The 17,789-nt window shown below is 58.3% G+C and overlaps 3 protein-coding genes across 8 annotated transcripts; 2 read left to right on the forward strand and 1 right to left on the reverse strand.

The window, feature by feature from the left end:
• Positions 1-388: 388 nt before the first annotated feature.
• B3GAT3 (beta-1,3-glucuronyltransferase 3) lies at positions 389-5,287 on the forward strand. Its single transcript, XM_064287926.1, has 5 exons — positions 389-528; positions 1,995-2,169; positions 3,571-3,931; positions 4,127-4,417; positions 4,785-5,287. The coding sequence occupies exons 1-5, from the start codon at positions 447-449 to the stop codon at positions 4,881-4,883; spliced, it is 1,008 nt and encodes a 335-aa protein (XP_064143996.1). The 5' UTR covers positions 389-446; the 3' UTR covers positions 4,884-5,287.
• A 175-nt stretch (positions 5,288-5,462) lies between these two features.
• Positions 5,463-8,875, reverse strand: ROM1 (retinal outer segment membrane protein 1). The gene is made up of 4 exons (XM_003419474.4): positions 8,555-8,875; positions 6,679-7,306; positions 6,046-6,292; positions 5,463-5,935 (listed from the first exon to the last, which is right to left on the reverse strand). The coding sequence occupies exons 2-4, from the start codon at positions 7,266-7,268 to the stop codon at positions 5,729-5,731; spliced, it is 1,044 nt and encodes a 347-aa protein (XP_003419522.1). The 5' UTR covers positions 7,269-7,306; positions 8,555-8,875; the 3' UTR covers positions 5,463-5,728.
• EML3 (EMAP like 3) lies at positions 7,833-17,654 on the forward strand. 6 transcript variants are annotated; one of them, XR_010322417.1, is made up of 23 exons: positions 7,837-8,071; positions 8,868-9,039; positions 9,121-9,381; positions 9,475-9,585; positions 9,693-9,848; positions 10,648-10,715; positions 11,090-11,213; positions 11,437-11,607; positions 11,798-11,867; positions 11,970-12,080; positions 12,323-12,418; positions 12,801-12,956; positions 13,117-13,258; positions 13,707-13,858; positions 13,940-14,065; positions 14,150-14,281; positions 14,910-14,977; positions 15,446-15,534; positions 15,658-15,703; positions 15,808-15,895; positions 16,413-16,511; positions 16,798-16,928; positions 17,008-17,122. XR_010322417.1 is itself a non-coding variant. In XM_064287917.1 (23 exons), exons 1-23 carry the CDS (start codon positions 8,050-8,052, stop codon positions 17,200-17,202), a joined length of 2,838 nt encoding a protein of 945 aa, XP_064143987.1. In that variant the 5' UTR covers positions 7,837-8,049; the 3' UTR covers positions 17,203-17,329. The 6 variants fall into 6 exon arrangements, 5 of the variants coding, with proteins under 5 accessions (XP_064143991.1, XP_064143989.1, XP_064143987.1 ...); XM_064287917.1 differs by having other exon boundaries at positions 15,606-15,703; positions 17,008-17,329; XM_064287921.1 differs by lacking the exon at positions 9,693-9,848 and having other exon boundaries at positions 7,833-8,071; positions 15,606-15,703; positions 16,908-16,928; positions 17,008-17,654.
• The last annotated feature ends 135 nt before the right edge of the window (positions 17,655-17,789 follow it).

Raw genomic sequence — 17,789 nt, forward strand, 5'->3', positions numbered from 1 at the left:
TAACAAGCATTGGCTAGGCAACTGAGATTGGCCGCTTGGAGTGAATGAATGAGTACAAGGAGACAATCTCCACAGGGACCGGATTTCCCTGGCAACGCCCTGCTCCGGGGTGGTCTAGATGCAGGGCCCACGTGGTCTCACCCGGGCTTTTGACCGCGGGCCAAGCGTCTTGACACGCCGGAGATGACGTCATCCATCCCCGTAGTTCCCGGAACTAGGCTGTGGGACCGGAAATCAGCCTTGTGGTTGGGGGGAGGAAAAGCAGACTGACCGGAAGTGGGTCCGGCGGGCGCCGCCAGCCCCAGCTCCCGGGAGCCCGCCCGCCGCGGGCATCGGGCGGAGGCGGGGCGGGGCGGGGCCGCTGCAGGGGCGGGGCCTGAGGGTGGGAGGGCGGAGACCCCGGGCCCCAGGACCCCGCCTGTCCCGGCGCCGCCGGCGGCGCGGCCATGAAGCTGAAGCTGAAGAACGTGTTTCTCGCTTACTTCCTGGTGTCGATTGCCGGCCTCCTCTACGCGCTGGTGCAGCTCGGTGAGCGGGGCTGGGCGGGGGTGCGGCGGCTGGCCCGAGGGCGCCCGCGGCTCTGCATCCCGCCCTGGGGACGAGCCCCCGCGCAGACCCAGTCATCCCGCTCGGCCCCCCGGACAGCCCTCTGCGGCCCGGGCGCACCCCCCGCCGCACCTCGGATGAAATCAAACTCCATCCCAGCCCGCAAGGCCCCGCATGATCGTGCGCGTCTGCCTCTCCAGCCCCATTTCACACTTTGCTTCCGCCCGGCTGGCCTCCTGACAGCTTCTCGAAACCCCCATGCTCGTGGCTTGCCTCAGGCTCTGAACCTGGTCCCTCTGCCTGCAACGCTTTTCTCCCGCTCGATCCCGGCTGCCTCCTCATCCTTCAGGGCTCAGCTTAAATGTCACCTCCTCCATTTCCGACCACGTAGCTAAATTAACCCTTTCTCTTCCCAACTGTCTAATTCTCTATCCTGTTTCCTTCATGGCTGTTATCACCGTTTGTGATGATTGGTTAATTTGTTTCTTGGCTTCTTGTCTGCCTCCTCCTCCGCTAAACTGAAAGCTCCATGAGGGCAGGGACCATGCCTGTTCTGTTCCCTGCTGTATCCCCAGTACCTAAGGCAGTGCCCCACTTGTAGGATCATTCAATAAACATTTATCTAATGATGGAACGAATGAATTTAATGATAAGTCTTTAGCCTCACAGCCCAGCGGACAGGTTGAACTCTCACTGCCTCCTACGCAGAGATTTAGGCATAGCCCCCATCAGATGCTTGAAAAGACTTCCCTGTTTAAGGAGATTGATTTGCTCTTCGGGATTCCAGAAGGCAAAATTAGGACCAGCAGGTAGAAAGGATGGAGGCAATTAATAAGCTCAATAAAGCTCAATAGCCAGTGAAAATTGTAACAGATGAAATTTATTAAGGATAGAGACCAAACCAAAAAAACAGTTGCCTACCAGTCGATCCCAACTCATGGCAACCGCATGTGTGTCAGAGTAGAACTGTGCTCTGTGGAGTTTTTAATGGCTGATTTTTCAGAAGCAGATCGCCAGGCCTTTCTTTCGAGGCACCTCTGGGTGGACTGTAACATCCAACCTTTCAGTTAGCTGCTGAGCTCATTGACCCTTTGTACCACCCAAACCCATTGCTGTCGAGTCAATTCCAACTCTTAGCGACCGTATAGGACAGAGTAGAACTGCCTTATAGGGTTTCCAAGGCACGGCTGTAGATTTGGACTGCCGACCTTTTGGTTAGCAGCAGTACCTCTTAACCACTGTGCCACCAGGGCTCCCACCAGGGTTTCCCTGCACCACCCAGGGACTGTTAATTGAGGCAGTGAGTTCCCCCACCACCAGGGATTCAGAAAAGGCTGTTAGAGTTGTAAAAGGATTCCTTGACTAGGAGTTGAATGGGAAAGTTAGGTCCTTTGAGATGCTGAATGTGCTGTGGTTCTCTGTCCCCCATCACTGCCTTCTGGGACCAGGCCAGCCGTGTGACTGCCTCCCTCCCCTGCGGGCAGCGGCTGAGCAGCTTCGGCAGAAGGATCTAAAGATTTCCCAGCTGCAAGCTGATCTCCGACGCCCACCTCCTGCCCCTGCCCAGCCCCCTGAACCCGAGGCCCTGCCTACTATCTATGTTGTCACGCCCACCTACGCCAGGTATGGCTCTGGTATCTCAGGAGGGCTGCATTAAACAAGAGATTGGGGTTAATGAGTTCGGGGAGCTGCTGGGCCAGAGGATGTGCCTCCAACTAGGGTATCCTGATGCCAAGCGTCAGGATAAATGAAGCACGTTTTTATTCAGAGATTAGTGGGGAAAATGGTTGTTTTTCTAATAATATAGACATGGATGTACTATGAAATAGAACACAAAATTCCTGCTAAATTTCAGTAAGGTTTCAAAGACATTTTGAGCTTGCCAGTGAGTTTACTCTCTCTTCTTAGGGAGCCTTTGGCTAGAAAGTTAGAGCTCCTGACTAAATTGAAGTAGAAAGGGGTTTGGCATACCAGGGTCTGGAAATAGTTAACACCAGCTATTATTTACAGTGTGTTTACACTCTACCAGGCCCTGTGCTAAGGGTTTACATTAAAATCTATCTATCTATCTATATATATAGATTTATTATTGATAAAACCAGTTGAGGAATAGTTTTGGATCTGTAGGCAAAAGCGTCTGTTCACGTGCCTCTCTGGAATCAGATGACTGACCTACCCCAGGCGCAGGTAGCTCCAGAGCACCACGGACCCCCTCCCCTCTAACCTTGGGACAGGCAGGCAGATCTGAAGGATAAAGAAGCCCAGGAGAGGCTCAGCAACACATTCTAGTTTCTTCTCTAAATTCAGCTAAATCACTCATTCCCCCTGGAGAGGAATGAGCCCCGGGGTTCCTCTAATTTAAGTTCTTCCACCTGGAAACCCACACAGTAGAGGAAAATGACCTTGGTCTACTGGTGTTTTAGAAAGTCGTTACCTTATTTAATCTTTAAAGCAACATTGTTATATAATATTATTTCCATTTTGTTATTGTCGGTGTGGGGAAGTCGATTATGACTTGCAGCAACCCCATGCCACAGTAGAACTTGCCCCATAGGGCTTTCTGGGGTGTAATCTTTACTAGAGCAGATCACCGCGTCTTTTTCCTGTGAAGCCTCTGGATGGTTTTGAACCACCAACGTTTTGGCTAGCAGCCAAGCACCTAACCACTGCACCACCAGAGCTGCTTAGTCCCACTTTACAGCCGAGAAAACTGAGCCTCAGAGAGATCGAGCCATTTTCTCAAGGCGTCTCACCTAATAAGTTTACAAAGCTGGAGGTCACATCTAGATCTGTCAAATTTGGCCTGTGCCTTTAATTTAGAGTCTCCCACAGTGAAAGCTCTGGGCGTGAGGTGGGTGACAGACATGGACTGGAGGGACAGGACAGGTGTCAGTGGGAAGTTTGGGTACTGGCTGGGACAGACCCTGGGAGGTGCTAGAAGGGGTCCAGGAGAAGCCACATGTCCCAGCTGGAGTGGGCAAATGGTGCCTCCCCTTCCCGCCTTGCCGTGTCTCTCCCCTGCAGGCTGGTGCAGAAGGCGGAGCTGGTGCGCCTGTCCCAGACACTGAGCCTGGTGCCCAGGCTGCATTGGCTGCTGGTGGAAGATGCTGAGGGCCCCACCCCGCTGGTCTCGGGGCTGCTGGCTGCCTCCGGCCTCCTTTTCACACACCTGGCGGTCCTCACCCCCAAGGCCCAGCGGCTTCGGGAGGGTGAGCCAGGCTGGGTTCGGCCCCGTGGTGTAGAGCAGCGGAACAAGGCCCTGGAGTGGCTCCGGGGTGGCGGGGGTGCTATAGGTGGGGAGAAGGACCCACCACCGCCTGGGACCCGGGGAGTCGTGTACTTTGCTGATGATGACAACACTTATAGCCGGGAGCTCTTTGAAGAGGTGAGCACTGGGGTGGGGATGGGGAAGGAGGCCAAGTGGGGGCAGTTTCATCAGTTGCCATGGTTACCAGTGTTGCTGGTGGCTGCTGTGAAGGGAGTAGGAGCTGTTGGGGAGAGTGACTCGAGTGGTCCTTCCTGCTGCTGCCTTTCCACTGGGCCACCTTTTCTTTGTTTCTTCTTTCCTGACCTCCTTTAGATGCGCTGGACTCGTGGTGTCTCAGTGTGGCCCGTGGGGCTGGTGGGCGGCCTGCGATTCGAGGGTCCCCGGGTACAGGATGGCCGGGTTGTGGGCTTCCACACAGCGTGGGAGCCCAACAGGCCTTTCCCCATGGATATGGCGGGATTTGCTGTTGCCCTGCCCTTGCTGTTGGCTAAGCCCAATGCCCAGTTTGATGGTAGTGCTCCCCGGGGCCACTTGGAGAGCAGTCTCCTGAGCCACCTCGTGGATCCCAAGGACCTGGAGCCACGGGCTGCCAACTGCACTCGGGTAAGGGGACAGAAGTAGGCTCAGAAGCCAGGCTCTAGGAATGGAGAAGGAGTGAGAGCCTGGAGAGGAGTGTCAAGAGATGGGTGGTTGACCAGGAGGGCCTTCAAGACTCTGATTCAGCCTTGCTTACTTGAAGGGGAAGCTGGGAGCCAGGGAGGGAAAGCAGTCTCTTGCCACTCTGTCTCCCAAAGTCTAGGAACCCCTGTGGCACAAAGAGGGTAAGGGGTAAGGACTCATTTTAGAGACCCCAGAGCCTTGGCATCCTGCTCGTCACACTCTGCAGCCAACACTGTGGGTAGAGGGCATGGAGAATGTTCTATGCTAAGAGCTGCAGAGGCCCAGCTCTAATGGAAACTCTCCGGTACAGGTGCTGGTGTGGCACACACGGACAGAGAAGCCCAAGATGAAGCAGGAGGAACAGCTGCAGCGGCAGGGCAGGGGCTCAGACCCAGCCATTGAGGTGTGACAGTAGCCACTGCATCCTGACTGCCACTTCATTGCAGGCATGGACCTTGTGGGACTGGGCGTCTCGCCTGCCCAGGATGTGGTTTTCCAAGTCCTGACCCCTCCGAGCCAGGCGTCCCCTCTGCCCCTCCAGCCCCAGGGCGTAACCAGCTGCTTCTCCCCTTCCCCCGCCTGCCACGTGGTGCTGCCCACAGGCTGGGGACAAGCGGCCCTTGTATTGAGCCAGGTCAGCCCTGTGGGGTGGAGCAGGAGGACAGATGGACTCAGGAGGGAGGGCAGCTGAGTAACTGGGTAACTTATTGGGGCTGGGCATGCACTGGGGGGCTGGAGGAGCTGGGCTGGACCCTCCCACCTCAGCATGCTGACCCCCCTCCTACCTCTGGAATAAAGAATCTCAATCTGGAAGGGCCTCTCTCTCCTTCACTTAGCGGTCCAGTTCTTGCAATCTTATCTCACATCTATGTGGGCACCATTTGCTGCCCAGGCTGAGCCAGGGTCAAAAGCTTGGTGGCCTGGCTTCTCCATCAGACAGAAGTCAGTTCTCTCAGGGCCCCACCCCCTTGAAGAGAAGGACAGTGGGTTCAGTCCCAAAGCTTTATTGAGTCTGTGCTTCATACGCAGTCTCCGGTCCTTCCTGTGCCACTTCCCGTCACCCTGTTTCCTTCTGTTCCCTGGTGATTTCTGCCACATAGGGCTGGGTCCTAGGACACCTGGTTTTCTCCCTTACTCCAGTCTGGCTGGCTGACTACCCTTCCCCCTCTAATCCCAGAGACCCCCACTGAGAGCCTTGGTAAAGAGCTGTGAGGCTTCCAGACTGGCCCCTACCTCACCCCAAGCTCCAGGCCACTAGGCCGCAGGCAGACCCTCCACAGGAGGTGCCTCTTCTGGTAGGGCCTCCTCAGGTGCTGGCCTGTGGGAAACCCCTGCCTGCAGCCAGGCTGTTTTCAGCCCACCGGGAAAGAGATAGCCCTGGGTCACTCCTTCCCCATCGATGACCCCGTTGAGCCCCTCCAGCGCCGTCTGCAGGTACCGCAGGCCCAGGAGCACCAAAGCCTGTGGGGAAAGCAAGGAAGCAGAGGTCAAGGAGGGTCTGCAGTCCCAGGGGGGTCTAGGTTGGAGGCAGCAAGGGCCAGATGGAGGAAGGCCTCCCTTTGCTGACTCACCTGTAGAAGGAAGGTGACAGCCAGTATGCTGCCCAGTGTGCTTGCCAAACCCTGCAGGTATCCCAACAGCACCCCATGGCACCCTTGGGCCCAGAGGTTTAAGTTGGGCTGCCGTGGATCAAAGATGGGGTGGGCGTGGGGGTCTGAGAGTCGGCTTTGCAGGCAAGGCCGGGGAGAGTGGGGGTTGCAGCAGGAGAAGGGGACCCCGTCAATCAGGTACAGGCCTTCCACATTGCTCTGGATCCGGCTGCAAAGGGAGGGTGGGGTGTTAGGATGTCTAGAGACAGAGGACCGAGGGAGAAGCTGGGGGGCCCAGGAACGGAGAAGGGACAAATTACAGTAAAAACATCTGCTGAAAGCTTTACTACGTGCCAGGCATGCATCATTCATTTATCTTTATAACAGGCTTGTATGACAGGTACTAGTATTAGCTCCATTTTACCCACAAGGAACTGGGCTCGGAGCGGTTTGGTAACATTCCCTGGCCTGGGTCACACAGCTAATAAACAGCAGAGCTGTAATCTGGTCTCTCAAACACTAGGCTCTATTTCTTGCCCATTTGGATAAGTAGGGTTTCAAGGCAGCAGGAGGAAGCCTGTCTAGGGGGAGAAAGAGAAGAAGCCAACCACTCACTCAACCACGTCCTGGTCATTGGGGTCCAGGTAGCGGCTGCTGACCCACTGGACCCCAAACCAATCCTTGTAGCCATGACGCCCGCAGCAGTGGTGCCTCAGCTGCAGCTCATCCACCAGCCGCTTGGCATGACAGTGTCCCGGCACTTCTGTGTCCTTGTAGTGAGCCAAGGCAGTCCCCAGGCCCTCCTCCAGCCCTGCGCCCAGACTCCCAGGCAAACCCAGGGCTAGCCCCAGGGCGAGGACCAGAAGGCCTCCACCCCCAACAGTGCCAGCCACCAGCAGCGGGCCCAGGACCCCTCGCCAGGGAGGGTATCGAGCTGCATTCAGACTTGCCCGGCTGGCTCCTGCACCCATCACGCCTGTGCCCAGAGCCACTGCCCCCGCTGCCAGGGCAACCTGGGGCAGGGCAGGGAATGGGCAGGAGGGAGCCAGGAAGGTACCAAGGGGCCTCAGCTGGATCAGGAGGTGCCCACTACAGAGGGCGGTGAGGCCACCAGTCAGTGCCAGCAGCCAGGAGAGGAGCCAGATCCCCTGCGCCAGGCGGATGCGGGGCTGGAGGGGCAGCACCAGGGGCAGCACCGGCGCCATCTCCCATCTCCGCTCGAGGAAGTGCAGGACTGTCAGGGCTGTGGTTGGCCGGGCCGGGATGCTGAGTCAGCGGCGCCCGGCTTGAGCTGGGCTAATGCCACTTTGACCCCAATACCCTGGGCATCTTCCACCCGCAGCCTTAAAAACCCCCACTCGGTGTCCTGCCAGCCCCAATTCAGGATGCCTTGCCTTGCCCCTGAGGAGAAGCCCCGCCCCCGGGTATAGGGCCCATTTCGTGACCCCGCCCCTGCCCCCTCGCGGAAGTTGGGGGGATGCTTGGCTCAGCCCGAAGGGCGCGGGGTCGGGGGCGGAGACTCCCCTGGGAGCTGGGGGCGGGTGCAGGGGATCTCGGAAGGGCTTGGAGGGAGGAGGCCGGGCGGGGTGAGGGGGTCAGCGGGTTGCCCCGCCCCGCTTGGGCCCGGACAGGGAGGGGTTACCAGGCGGCCCGCCCCCCGGCCCGCCCCCCTCCCGCGCTTCCTGGCGGCTCCGCGTCCGGCGCCTGTTTGTGCCGCGGCGCTGGGGCCCGGGACGGTCCCGCCACCCACCCCCGGGAGCCGAGCGCGCCCCGGCAGAGCCTGAGGCCCCGGCGGGCCCTGCGACTGCAGCCCCCGCCCCACAGCGCCCCCTCTAGGCGCTTTCCCCGAGCCCGACAGCGCCCCCGGGGGTGGCACGACGCCCCTGCGCGCGCGCCCCTGGGTGCTTCCCCTTCCCCTCTCCCCTGCCATGGCCCCCGCGGCTTAGACGCCTCCGCCGCCGCCGCTCGGAGCAGCCCGGGGGCCAGATGGACGGGGCCGCAGGGCCCGGTGAGTACGGGGCGGGGCGGGCGGCGTGCCCTTCTGGGAGCGCCCGGCCAGTCGGGCGATGCCAGTGCGCGACCGCTGCCCGATGGCGTCCCCGCGTGCTCCTCCGCCCCGTGGGCTCCGAGCATCCTCCACTGTTCTTCGGTCCCTCTTCCTAGTTACTTGGGCCCTCCTACTGTCATTTCAGACTTACCCAACGTCAGTCCACCTCCACGTTACTGTGGGCTCCTCAGCGTTTCCCTGCTCCCCATGCTACTCTAGGCTTCTGGTATTTCGGGTCACTTCTCACCCTCACTGTTAACCCGGGACCTTCACTATGACCCTACTTTTTACTGATAGATACCCTGTCCTGTCACCCAGGATCTCATCTCTGGTACTCTAGGTCCCTCATTGTGACTCTGTTGTGCCCCCCTTCTCTCCTGGTGCCCCTTTTTCTGGAGACCTGAGCTTGCTCCGCGGGGGCCCTGTTGCTCTGCCATCCCTCACCAGTACTGTGCCTCTCCGTGGCTCCCACGTTCCTCGGCAGTACACCGTATTTCCCTCTGGTATTCCACGGTATTCCCTGTGTTCCAGGAGGCTGAGACGGCAGCAGGAGAGGAGCTTTGCCAGGTTCCTCGCCTGCCCTGCCAGAGGAGGCCCTTGATCCGCTACCACCCGTCTCCTCCCCTCTGGGCGAGCCTCCAAACCTGGGGCTGCTTGCAGGGGGCAGTCCTATAGGACATGCACGTCCTATAACGGAGACAGAATCCCTCCGCCCTTCCTGCAGGTGCGTTCTGAGCGCCTCTTGCCCCTTTCTCAGGTGAGGGCCCTGCTCAGGAGGCCCTGCAGTCCTTGAGCCAGCGGCTTCGGGTGCAGGAGGAGGAGATGGAGCTGGTGAAGGCAGCCCTGGCAGAAGCGCTCCGCATGCTGCGGCTACAGGTGCCCCCAGCCGCCCTGCAGGGCACTGTCCAGCCAGCTCCCACCAGGGACAGGTATGCACTTCATCCCACTCCCTAACTTCTCCTTCCTGGGGCTTCTGGGGGCATCAGGTTGATTTGCTGTTTCCCTGGCAGCCCTGCAGCCCCCCCAGGACTGCCACCCACATGCAGCCCCTCCTTGGTGAGTAGAGGCACCCAGACGGAGACAGAGATGGAGATGGGACCATCGTGCCCCGGGCCCCCTGGCCTGAGCAATGGGCCCCGGGCTCCTCAAGGGGCCAGTGAGGAGCCTGGCGGGACTCAGCTTGAAGGAGGGGGCAGCAGCAGCAGCGGGACTGGCTCCCCCGGACCCCCGGGGGTCCTCAAGCCCGCACAGCCTCCACAGCGCGCTGAAACGTAGGTGTCTTGTGGCCAAGGCTGGGAGAGGTGGGAGGATTGGGGAGCATGATTGGAGAAGTGACCTTTGCCTCCTCTCTGTGCCCCCACCAGGCCACGGAGAAATTCTTCCTCCTCCTCCCCCTCCGAGCGGCCCCGGCAGAAGCTCTCCCGCAAGGCAGCTTCCTCGGCCAACCTGTTATTGCGGTCAGGGAGCACGGAGAGGTGGGTGAGGCTCCCCCCCACCTGCCCCGCCCCATACTCAGGCTCTGACTTTCCACAACCCTCACCTCCCTTCCCTGGGCGGGGTGGGGGACCTCATTGCCCAACAGGAAGAAAGGAACAAGCACTCATGAGGCGCCTGCTGTGTACCCGGCACTGTGCCAAACTCTCGACTTCCTCCATCTCATTCAGTCCCCACGACATCCTTGGGGGGTAGGTGGTCTCATGCTACCCATTGTCCAGGTGAGGAAGCAGGCTCAGAGAGGGTAAGTCATTTGCCTGGGGTCACACAGCTAGAGCCAAGATTTGAACTCAGCTCTTCCTGACTCCAGTTCCTGTGCCCTTTCCACTGTATCCCAACACACCTTCCAGGATTCCAAGAGGCTTTTCCGAAAGCTCCCATGCTTTTCATGGATGGCTGTCCTTAGAGCTTCAGCCCCCCAAATCTACAACGTGTACTTCTAGAGGGCAAAGAGAAATCCTACTGGCTGAGTGTAGTGTCAGAGTGGGTCCAGGCCCCAGGACACCTGCTTTCTTATTCTAGTCCAGTCCAGGGGCCTCTCCTTTATTCTCTGAAAAGAGATTATCACCTTATTATCATCCAGTGATAGTGATTTCTGCAATTCACCTGCCACTTTTCTCCTGAGAGATAAAGGCTTTCTTCCTTACCTGCCAGATCCCTGATAGGCAAGGCTGGTGTACCTTCTGGATTCACCTTGGCCCCATTTTGCAGATGGGGAAAGGAAGGGGAGGTGGTCAGTATGCCACAGGCCCTGTGGTCTGGAGGAAAAGCCTCTGAATTGAGAGTCAGAAGGCTTCCTGGCACCCTGTGCTGCCTGTTACAAGCTTTGTAGCACTCAGCCCCTTCAGTCTCAATCTTCTCCTCTCTTAAATGGAGCTAAAAGTCTCCACCTACTTTTAGAGCCCTTAACAGACGTGTTGCAAACTAAAAGCCTTCAGAGGCGCCTGTGGTCTCTGGAGTAACTTCCTTTCGTGTGCCCTGCCCCTCCCACTCAGTTCTTGCGATCTGACCCCAATCCCTATGCTTTTCTTTCTTCCCAACAGCCGTGGGGGGAAAGATCCCCTCTCCAGTCCTGGGGGCCCTGGATCTAGGAGGAGCAATTATAATTTAGGTATGTAAAGAGGAACTTGCATAAGATAGGGTTTGAGCTATTATGGGGGACCTGTGAAGTATGGGAGGTCCGTGGGGGGCACAAACAGTTTGTATTCAACTACTAACCTAAAGATTGGTGGTTTGAACCCACCCAGCGGCACCACGAAGAAAGGCTTGGTGGCGATCAGCTTCCGTAACGATCACAGCCAAGAAAACCCTGTGGGGCAGTTCTACTCTAATACAGGGTTGGCCATGAGTCGAACCGACTCAATGGCGAAGGGGTTTTGTGTGTATGTGAGTGTGAGTTCTGGTGGGCGGAGCTGTGTAGTCTGGCTTTCCTGGAAGGGAGACAGCAGGGTGGTGATTGACACCCCCTCCCCCTTTTCTCTGTAGAAGGCATCTCAGTGAAGATGTTCCTTCGTGGTCGCCCTATTACCATGTACATCCCGTCTGGCATCCGCAGCCTTGAGGAGCTGCCCATCGGGCCACCCCCGGAGACCCTCAGCCTTGACTGGGTGTATCCTGCCCCCTCCAGCTTCATGAGAACCATCTTTTCCCACCTTGCCCCCTGCCCCGCCCCTTTATAGTTTCTCCTGGGTCCACGGGGACAGGGAGCCCTCTGAATCCTCCCCTACCATCCTTCTGCCAATGGTGCTGTCAGCCTGGAGCTCTGGCCTCCTCCCCTCTGCCTCACCCTGCCATTGATCTGACCCTTTCCTTGACCTTGATCCCTACCCCAGTTATGGGTACAGGGGTCGTGACTCCCGCTCCAATCTGTTTGTGCTGCGCTCTGGGGAGGTGGTCTACTTTATTGCCTGTGTGGTGGTGCTTTACCGGCCCGGGGGAGGCCCGGGGGGCCCTGGAGGAGGTGGCCAGAGACATTACCGGGGGCATTCAGACTGCGTTCGATGGTGAGGGTCTTGGGGTCTGAGAGTGGGCGGCTGCAGGCAGGGAGTGGTGGTGGGCCCGGCAGGAAGAGGGTCTGGGCAGATGTCGAGGAGCAGGAGAGAAAAGTTGCCTTGCTGCTCTGCAAACATGGGGAAGGTGTCCTGGGTGGCCGTGAGAGACCCTCTTCCCTAGCGTGTGCCCTCCCCCACTTAGCCTTGCTGTTCACCCTGATGGTGTTCGCGTAGCCTCAGGACAGACAGCAGGAGTGGATAAGGATGGAAAGGTAAGGCCAAAGCCAAGCAACAGGTGGACAAGATGGGACTCCAGCCCAGCTGCTGCTCTCCCTGAATCTTTCCCTCACACCCCCAACCTTCTTCTCCCCCAGCCCCTCCAGCCCGTGGTCCACATCTGGGACTCAGAGACACTGCTGAAGCTGCAGGAGATTGGACTGGGGGCCTTCGAGCGGGGTGTGGGGGCCCTGGCCTTTTCAGTTGTGGTGAGCTGGCTCCAAAGCCTCTAGACCCCCACTTTCTTTGCCCAAGAACCCACTCTTGCACGTCACCATGAAGTCTGAGAAGTTCTAGCCTTCCTAAGCCCCATCCAGCTGGTTCCCCTGAGAAAGGATACATGTCAACTTCTGCCCTGTGGACCTGTGATGGCACCCCTGGCCTAATGACTATGAACCCCCAAACCTCCAGGACTCACCTCAGCCCCTCAACTGTGTACCCCCATCCTCAGGATCAGGGTGCTTTTCTTTGCGTGGTGGATGATTCCAATGAGCACATGCTGTCTGTGTGGGACTGCAGCCGGGGCACGAAGCTGGCTGAGATCAAGGTGATGAGCCTGGGAGGCCTGGAGGAGCACTTGAGGTGGGGAGGTGGGAGTGGTGTAGTACACAGGGCCCAGACTTACCAATACATCTATTTCTTTTGTGGCTAGGTCACTTTGGGGAAACCTCCTAGCCTTTCTGAGCCTCAGTTTCTTCATCTATGCAGTGGGGCTATAGAATTTCTGATCTCATAAGAGTTAGTGTGTTAGTTATTAGGGTGATTAATAATTAGTGGCTGAGAGTAATGCTATTAGGAGCCAGGGTCTTGAAGGAATGGCTGTCCTGGGGACATCTGCAGGCTAGCTGTCAGGACACGGATTGAAAGGAGTCAAGTGGGAGGAGGGTGCTCAGGGCTCAGGGTGGCTGAATCTAGTGTCTTCCCTTCAGAGTACAAATGACTCAGTCCTGGCCGTTGGCTTCAGCCCTCGTGACAGCAGCTGCATTGTCACCAGTGGGAAATCTCATGTCCACTTCTGGAACTGGAGTGGTGGAGCAGGGGTTCCTGGGAATGGGACCCTTACCCGGAAACAGGGTGTCTTTGGGGTGAGGCGTGGGTGGGTAAAAGGTGGCGGGGGAGGGCAGCGTGGAGATGGAAGTGTTAGACTGAGTGCTGCAGACCCTAGTGCTACCCCACCCCCACCTGTCCTGTGACTTTTCACCTTTGCCCTTCCCTTTGACCTCTGCTCTCTGCTCTCCTCTCCAGAAATACAAGAAACCAAAGTTTGTCCCTTGCTTTGTGTTCCTCCCTGATGGAGACATTCTTACTGGGGACTCAGAGGGGAACATTCTTACCTGGGGGCGGAGCCTCTCAGATTCCAAGACCCCAGGCAGGGGTGGGGCCAAAGGTATGTGGTTGGTGGTGGCACCTGGGAAGTCCTGTACTGCAGAGAGCCTATGGGACCAGAGGAGAGGGTTTCCCATCTTATTACCTTGAGACTTGATAGTTCTGTTTGGAGCCTCATGGGAGGACTCTGGGGGGCTGGTCTAAGGGTAGGGGATGGCGTGGCAAAGGGAAAGGGCAGAGACTTTGGAGTTTGCCACCTCCTGGGTTCAAATTCCAGTTCTGCTACTAGTGTCTGGCCTTTGGGGAATTACTTCATTTGAGCCTCAATTGTTTTGTCTGTAAAATGGGGAGAATAGTAGCCATATTGGCAGCCATTAGGATCAGAGACAGTATTCAATAGGCACCCAACAGCAGGGAGTTACTACCTTCTATTGTGATGGCCCTGGCTGCCTCTGCTTCCTACTCTCCTGCACCCCAAGAGCATGACCCACCTGGGGTTTTGCCAACAGAGACCTACGGGATTGTGGCCCAGGCCCATGCTCACGAGGGCTCCATCTTCGCCTTGTGTCTTCGGCGGGACGGGACAGTGCTGAGTGGTGGTGGGCGGGACCGCCGGCTGGTACAGTGGGGGCCTGGACTGGTGGCCCTCCAAGAGGCTGAGGTAAGGCTGGGCTGGGGGCCACAGAGGGAGGGCAAGAGGGATGGCCTGCTGGGCCCTGAGTTTTTGCCATCCCCTCTGCAGATTCCTGAACACTTTGGGGCCGTACGGGCCATTGCTGAGGGGCCTGGCTCGGAGTTGCTGGTGGGGACCACAAAGAATGCATTGCTGAGGGGGGATCTGGCTCAGGGCTTCTCCCCTGTCATCCAGGTTAGGGGGCCAAGGGCTCAAGGGAGGAGGGAGGGAAGAGCAGTTGGGGAGGGGCCAAGGTGACAGCCCCATGCCCTGCTGCAGGGTCACACGGATGAGCTCTGGGGGCTCTGCACACATCCCTCCCAGAACCGCTTCCTCACCTGTGGCCATGACCGGCAGCTCTGCCTGTGGGATGGGGAGGGCCACGCGCTGGCCTGGAGCATCGACCTCAAGGTAGACCCCTGTGTCCCTGGATCCCCTACCTTTATGACCTTTATGATTTCCGTAATCTCCTTTTTTCTGCTCTTGGAGGTAGCCAGCTTGGACTGGTATAGCTGAGCTGGCTATTAAGGTATTAATCCCTCTGTACTGGTTGGTACAAGCTGCTGCCTTTAGTGCCCTGGCCTCTCCCCTGAGGGACCTCTAAGACCTCCCTTTGATTCAGCAACTAAGAGGTTAATTTCTGGCTTTGTAGTTTGCCAGCTGCTGGGTTCAAATCCTAGTTCTACTACTAGTGTCTGGGCTTTAGGGAGTTACTTTACTTCTTTGAGCCTGAGTTGTCCTGTCTGTAAAATGGGGAGAACAGTAGCCATGTTGGCATCCACTAGGATCAGAGACAATATTCAACAGGCACCCAACAGCGGGGAGTTATTACTTTCTATCGTGATGGCAGCAGGCCTCAGTTAAATATTTTGAGTATCACCCCTTGTTTAGGCTCCAGTGACACCCCTATCCTATCCCAGGCCTATTGGCCCTCTCCTCCCCCATCTCCTCCTTGGGAGGAAGAGGCTTTGACAAGATGTCGGTCCTGGTTCCCTCACTTGAAAGGCATCTTCTTGAATTTAGCTTCTCTCCCTTCCAGGAGACTGGTCTCTGTGCTGACTTCCACCCCAGTGGGGCAGTTGTAGCCGTAGGACTGAACACAGGGAGGTGAGAGGGAGTTAGCACTCCTGGGAGGGGAAGCAGGGAGGTATGGGGAGGTTTTCTGGAAAGGGGGAGTGGAGGAGACAGACCACTGTCTGCTCAGGAGCCCCAACTGCGTGTTCCTACCGCTCAGTCCTTCTCACACTTTGGGCCTCCCTTGCTCTCTCGAATAACTGTTGTCTCCTCCAAGCTGGGAGTAGAGGAGGTTGCAGTCCAGGGTAGACAGGCTGAGGGGACTGGAGGGAAGACAGACCCTTGTAGTGGGCCCCTGGTCTCTAGTTCCTGACTGCTTTCTGAGAGGATGCTTAGCCCTTTCCCACTTTCCAGCATAGGAAAGCAGTGGTGGTTTCTCTGTCTACATCCCAGCCTTTCTGTGGGCTTGTCTGAGGGTCTCCAATTTGCCAACTCCCACCCTGCCCAGGCCAGCTCCCTGGGTGTCTCCTTACCCCCTGCCTTTCCCTCCCTCCCTTCCAGGTGGCTAGTTTTGGACACGGAGACCAGAGAGATCATGTCTGATATCACTGATGGCAATGAGCAGCTCTCTGTGGTCCGGTACAGCCCAGGTGAGAGCCATCCCCACCCTGGCCCCAGACCCCTCTCTGGCCTCTTCCTCTCTGAGTGACTGTCTTTGCAGATGGGATGTACCTGGCTATTGGTTCCCATGACAACATGATCTACATCTATAGCGTTTCCAGTGATGGCGCCAAGTCCAGCCGCTTTGGCCGCTGTGTGGTGAGGAAGCTGGGGTAGAGGGTGGGGTGTTGCTACAGCAGATAGACTTGCGGGGCGGTCAGGAATAGTGGCTGCGTTTTTAACCTCTTGACCCTTGCTTGCAGGGTCACTCCAGCTTCATCACTCATCTCGACTGGTCCAAGGATGGGAACTTCATCATGTCCAATTCCGGAGACTACGAGATTCTTTACTGTGAGGGGCAGCAGGGGAGGGCATGGGGAGAGGGTAACTGAGGTGGGTGTTACTTGTGTGTGGGGGTTCCTGGTTGGAGGGGATGAAGGAGAATGGGTGGGGTGCTCCAGGCAGCTCCAGGCTGTCAGACAGGGAGGTGGAGATGAGGCTGAAGTGGGGGCAGAATAATACACAGGAGAAATTTCTTGTGATTTGGAAAAACATAGTTTTATACTACATTGTGTTCCCACATGAACTTGAGGGATTTGAAAAATACACTAAGATTCCTGCAGAAAAGTTTCTCAGGACAGGTGCAGAGAGATTGATTTATCTAGGGAGCAGAAACTGAGGAGAAAGGGATAGAACTCAGGAACAGGAGACTGGGGAGGGTTGCTCCTGGCCAGGTGGCTACCATGATGATCAGACCACAGGGCCACCGCCTCAAGCCAGCCTCTCCAACCTGGCCTTCCGGGGCATCTTCCCGCTGTCTGGGCTGAGGGCAGGGTGAGACTGAGCTGGGTGGGCTCCCCCTCCCCAGGGGATGTGGCTGCAGGCTGCAAGCTGTTGCGGAATCGCTACGAGAGCCGAGATAGGGAGTGGGCCACCTACACCTGCGTGCTGGGCTTCCATGTTTACGGTGAGTAGGAGCGCAGGGGCGTGGAACCCTACGGGTGGGGTTGGAGGGGGGGAAGGACAAGGTGGAGCCCGCCTTGGGCTCAGAATGCTGGGTGTCTGTCCAGGGGTGGGGGTCAAGAAACCAGCAGATCCTGCTTGGGAGGCCCCAGGGGGTCCTGGGGCCCGGGAAGGATTGCCTGGAAAGCAGCCGGTGGGTGGCGTGAGTGCCCGAAACGGTACCGCGTTGGGTCGTGGGTGGGTGGCAGCTGGGGGGGGGGGTACCGGGCTGAGGACGGCCGCTGTGCTAGGCGTGTGGCCCGACGGCTCGGACGGGACCGACATCAACTCCCTGTGCCGCTCCCACAACGAGCGCGTGGTGGCCGTAGCTGACGACTTTTGCAAAGTGCACCTCTTCCAGTACCCGTGCGCGCGCGCCAAGGTGAGGCGGGCGGGACCCGGGGCCGGGCGGGCCGGGGCCGGGCGGCCGCCGCCCCTGCAACTCGGCATCCTCCCGCCAGGCGCCCAGCCGCATCTACGCGGGCCACGGCAGCCACGTGACCAGCGTCCGGTTCACGCACGACGACTCGCACCTCGTCTCGTTGGGCGGCAAGGACGCCAGCATCTTCCAGTGGCGCGTGCTGGGCGCGGGGTTGGCGCCCGCCACGCCCTCGCGAACCCCGTCCCTGTCCCCCGCTTCCTCCCTCGACGTCTGACCGCTGCCGGACCGAGGCGACCGGCCTCTCGGTGCGCCCCCGCCCCAGCCGCATCCCCCAGGACCAGGGGCCGAGCCTTGCCTCGACTTCGAGACATTCCTGAGGCGAACGGACCCCGAGCACACTGTAGAAACCCGCTGGCCGAGCCGGACAGTCCCACCTTGGGCCCCGACTCCCACCGACCGCTGAGGGGCAATAAACCAAACCCAAAGTGTCTTCCCTGTCCTTTTGTGGGGCACGGCTGGGGCGCCTCCGGGCCTTGTGTGGGTGGAGAGGCCTGCGGAGAGGGTATGGGAGGGTGGGCCATTTATGCAAATAAAAGGTAAAGCCGCTTGCAAATAGACGCGTGAAGAGCGAAGCCGCACAAGCCTTTGGCGGCCTCAGGGCTCCGGCGAGGAGAGAGTTAAGCCCAACTCCTCTCCCGCCCTCGGAGGAGGGGCCGAGCTGGAACGGAAATCACCGAGCACCGGGCTGCGGTTGGCCGAAAGGAGCCGAACGCTTTCCGGAAGTAGCCGATCTCTGGGGTCTCGCTCTCCGACCTGAGCCGAGCGCGGGGCCTTGTTCTACCGATCGGCCGAAGGTATTCC

Source organism: Loxodonta africana, chromosome 7 (assembly GCF_030014295.1).
Source record: "Loxodonta africana isolate mLoxAfr1 chromosome 7, mLoxAfr1.hap2, whole genome shotgun sequence".
Lineage (NCBI taxonomy): Eukaryota > Metazoa > Chordata > Mammalia > Proboscidea > Elephantidae > Loxodonta > Loxodonta africana.

Bases quoted from the DNA above. Each gene is read 5' to 3' on its own strand.
- EML3 (XM_064287921.1), top strand. From the start codon at position 8,050: ATGGACGGGGCCGCAGGGCCCG. The intron at 9,382-9,474 runs GTAGGTGTCTTG...TGCCCCCACCAG, and splicing joins CCTCCACAGCGCGCTGAAAC to GCCACGGAGAAATTCTTCCT. The intron at 16,512-16,907 runs GTGAGTAGGAGC...CACCTCTTCCAG, and splicing joins GCTGGGCTTCCATGTTTACG to TACCCGTGCGCGCGCGCCAA.
- ROM1 (XM_003419474.4), bottom strand. From the start codon at position 7,268: ATGGCGCCGGTGCTGCCCCTGGTGCTGCCCCTCCAGCCCCGCATCCGC. The intron at 6,293-6,678 runs GTGAGTGGTTGG...CTCCCTTTGCAG, and splicing joins AATGACCAGGACGTGGTTGA to CCGGATCCAGAGCAATGTGG. The intron at 5,936-6,045 runs GTGAGTCAGCAA...CTTTCCCCACAG, and splicing joins CTGTCACCTTCCTTCTACAG to GCTTTGGTGCTCCTGGGCCT.
- B3GAT3 (XM_064287926.1), top strand. From the start codon at position 447: ATGAAGCTGAAGCTGAAGAACGTGTTTCTCGCTTACTTCCTGGTGTCG. The intron at 2,170-3,570 runs GTATGGCTCTGG...TCTCCCCTGCAG, and splicing joins GTCACGCCCACCTACGCCAG to GCTGGTGCAGAAGGCGGAGC. The intron at 4,418-4,784 runs GTAAGGGGACAG...TCTCCGGTACAG, and splicing joins GGGCTGCCAACTGCACTCGG to GTGCTGGTGTGGCACACACG.